Source organism: Triticum dicoccoides, chromosome 5A, assembly GCF_002162155.2.
Source record: "Triticum dicoccoides isolate Atlit2015 ecotype Zavitan chromosome 5A, WEW_v2.0, whole genome shotgun sequence".
NCBI lineage: Eukaryota > Viridiplantae > Streptophyta > Magnoliopsida > Poales > Poaceae > Triticum > Triticum dicoccoides.
This window is the reverse complement of record NC_041388.1, coordinates 180,388,731-180,390,518: the sequence shown is the minus strand read 5'-3', so window position 1 is coordinate 180,390,518 and position 1,788 is coordinate 180,388,731. Positions and strand designations below refer to the sequence as shown.

At 52.1% G+C, this 1,788-nt stretch overlaps 1 protein-coding gene across 1 annotated transcript; it reads right to left on the bottom strand.

The window, feature by feature from the left end:
- Positions 1 to 425: 425 nt before the first annotated feature.
- LOC119297127 lies at positions 426 to 1,451 on the bottom strand. The gene is made up of 2 exons (XM_037575041.1): positions 885 to 1,451; positions 426 to 816 (listed from the first exon to the last, which is right to left on the bottom strand). Exons 1-2 carry the CDS (start codon positions 1,176 to 1,178, stop codon positions 562 to 564), a joined length of 549 nt encoding a protein of 182 aa, XP_037430938.1. The 5' UTR covers positions 1,179 to 1,451; the 3' UTR covers positions 426 to 561.
- Positions 1,452 to 1,788: the final 337 nt, after the last annotated feature.

Genomic DNA, 1,788 nt, shown 5'->3' with positions numbered 1-1,788 from the left:
TTATTCGTTAGTAACGGGAAAAATTCGAGAGAAGAACGCCCAGTTGATGTTGAGGATACATGAAGTCATGCATCTATTACCCACGATGAAGTACTACTAATGAGTACAAAGTAATTTCACAAATCTGTACCGTAGCATGGATCTCCTATACATATGTTCAGTGGTAGCACTCGGCGAAGAATGCATAACAAAAAGCTATAAGAGATATCAGCAGTGGTTAAGTGATAAAGTTTCAAGTTTTTTCCATGATTGCACTGTACATGTTCAGAGATTTTTCACCAGCATTTTTAAGTGTGCTGTCGTCTGAACCTTGGGAACACACGCTTCAGACTCCATAGATCAGCAACTAACTGATGGGAGCGATGATTCTGAAACAGCGAACACTGAAATACCATGCAGATGTACACTATAAGAGAGTGCAAAGGGTTCATGAATAAGTTTGATGGATAAGTTTGTTTGTACGTATATGTCCATGAATGTTTCAGGTAACTCAGCTACTCCCTGCACTTTATAGCAGAAATGCACCTAATGGAGGGATATGCTATGCAACAACTTATACAGTCACACTTGGACTTTTACTATTTTACAAACCCAGGCCAACAACGTGAGTGCATCTGAATCCGCACCTAACGCCATAATTGAACTTGTTATACGGTAATGCTTGAACGTCTCAGCGGGACAACTACCTGAAATTTGAACAGCTTCAGCGGTCGGCATCTCACACGCACCACACCAGCACAAATGGCCCCGATGCAGGGGAAGGTGGATGCCCAGCGTGATGTGAGGGTAGGAGGTGGCGTCGCCGGAGGAGGCCGTCTATGGCATCACAGGGCAGGGGAGTTACGGCTGCGACAAGTTGAGCGAAAGGTTGGGATCCCGCTTACCTCACACTTCACTAGCGAACGGATGCAATCGGAGACGTTGGACTGCAATGGCAGGGTGGAGCTGGAGGATGCGTCCATGGCGGTGCGCGTCACCGGTGGATGGCGGGGCTGGGAGCAAGTGTTGGGCGCGTCACCGGGAGTCGGGCAAAGCCGGGACGAAGCAGGATGGTCAAGGCGGCTCGGCAGCGCGCTTGGGCAGGCGTCAGCAGCGCGTGGGATCCAGGGACCAGCGATGGCGCTCGGGATCCAGGACCCTGCGGTGGCGCACGGGGTTCCATGGCCCATCGATAGCATGCGACCATTGGATCCGAGGGTGGTGCTGGGAGGTGGCTCATCGGCCCTGGCGGAGGCGGGGTCGTGCGCCGACCGTTGGGGAGGAGGGCAGGTGACCGAGGATGCAGGGTCCGATGAGGCGTGTGGGGGTTCCGAAGAGGGATCGCGGCAGGGGAAGAATCTAGGGAGGCGGCGCGACGGCGGGGGGATCCGGGGAGTGGGAGTCGGCCTTGTCCCGGCTTGGGGGAGGCTCGTCGGCCGTTGGGAGGAGGGAGGGGCGCGCGGCGGCGTGGATGGGGCCGGCACCGGTGGGGGTGGGTTGGGAGGGGCACGTGGGAGAGGGAGGCGGGTGGATCCACAAACGTGGGGGAGGTGGAGGAGATCTTTTTTCTTTTTCTTTTCACCGGTTAGGAAGTTCGGGAGGTCCTGCGTGTGCCCTTATAGGGTCATCGTGATCCAAATAACTATTCTAATCCTAGAATTAGAATAGTGTTGTCATATATATATATATATATATATATATATGGTCACGTTATTTGTCACCTCCCAGCACTTGTCAATGAATTGTTACTTTGGCATAATAAATCATAATGAATTGTGAATGAATTGTTACTTGTGAATGATTATAGTT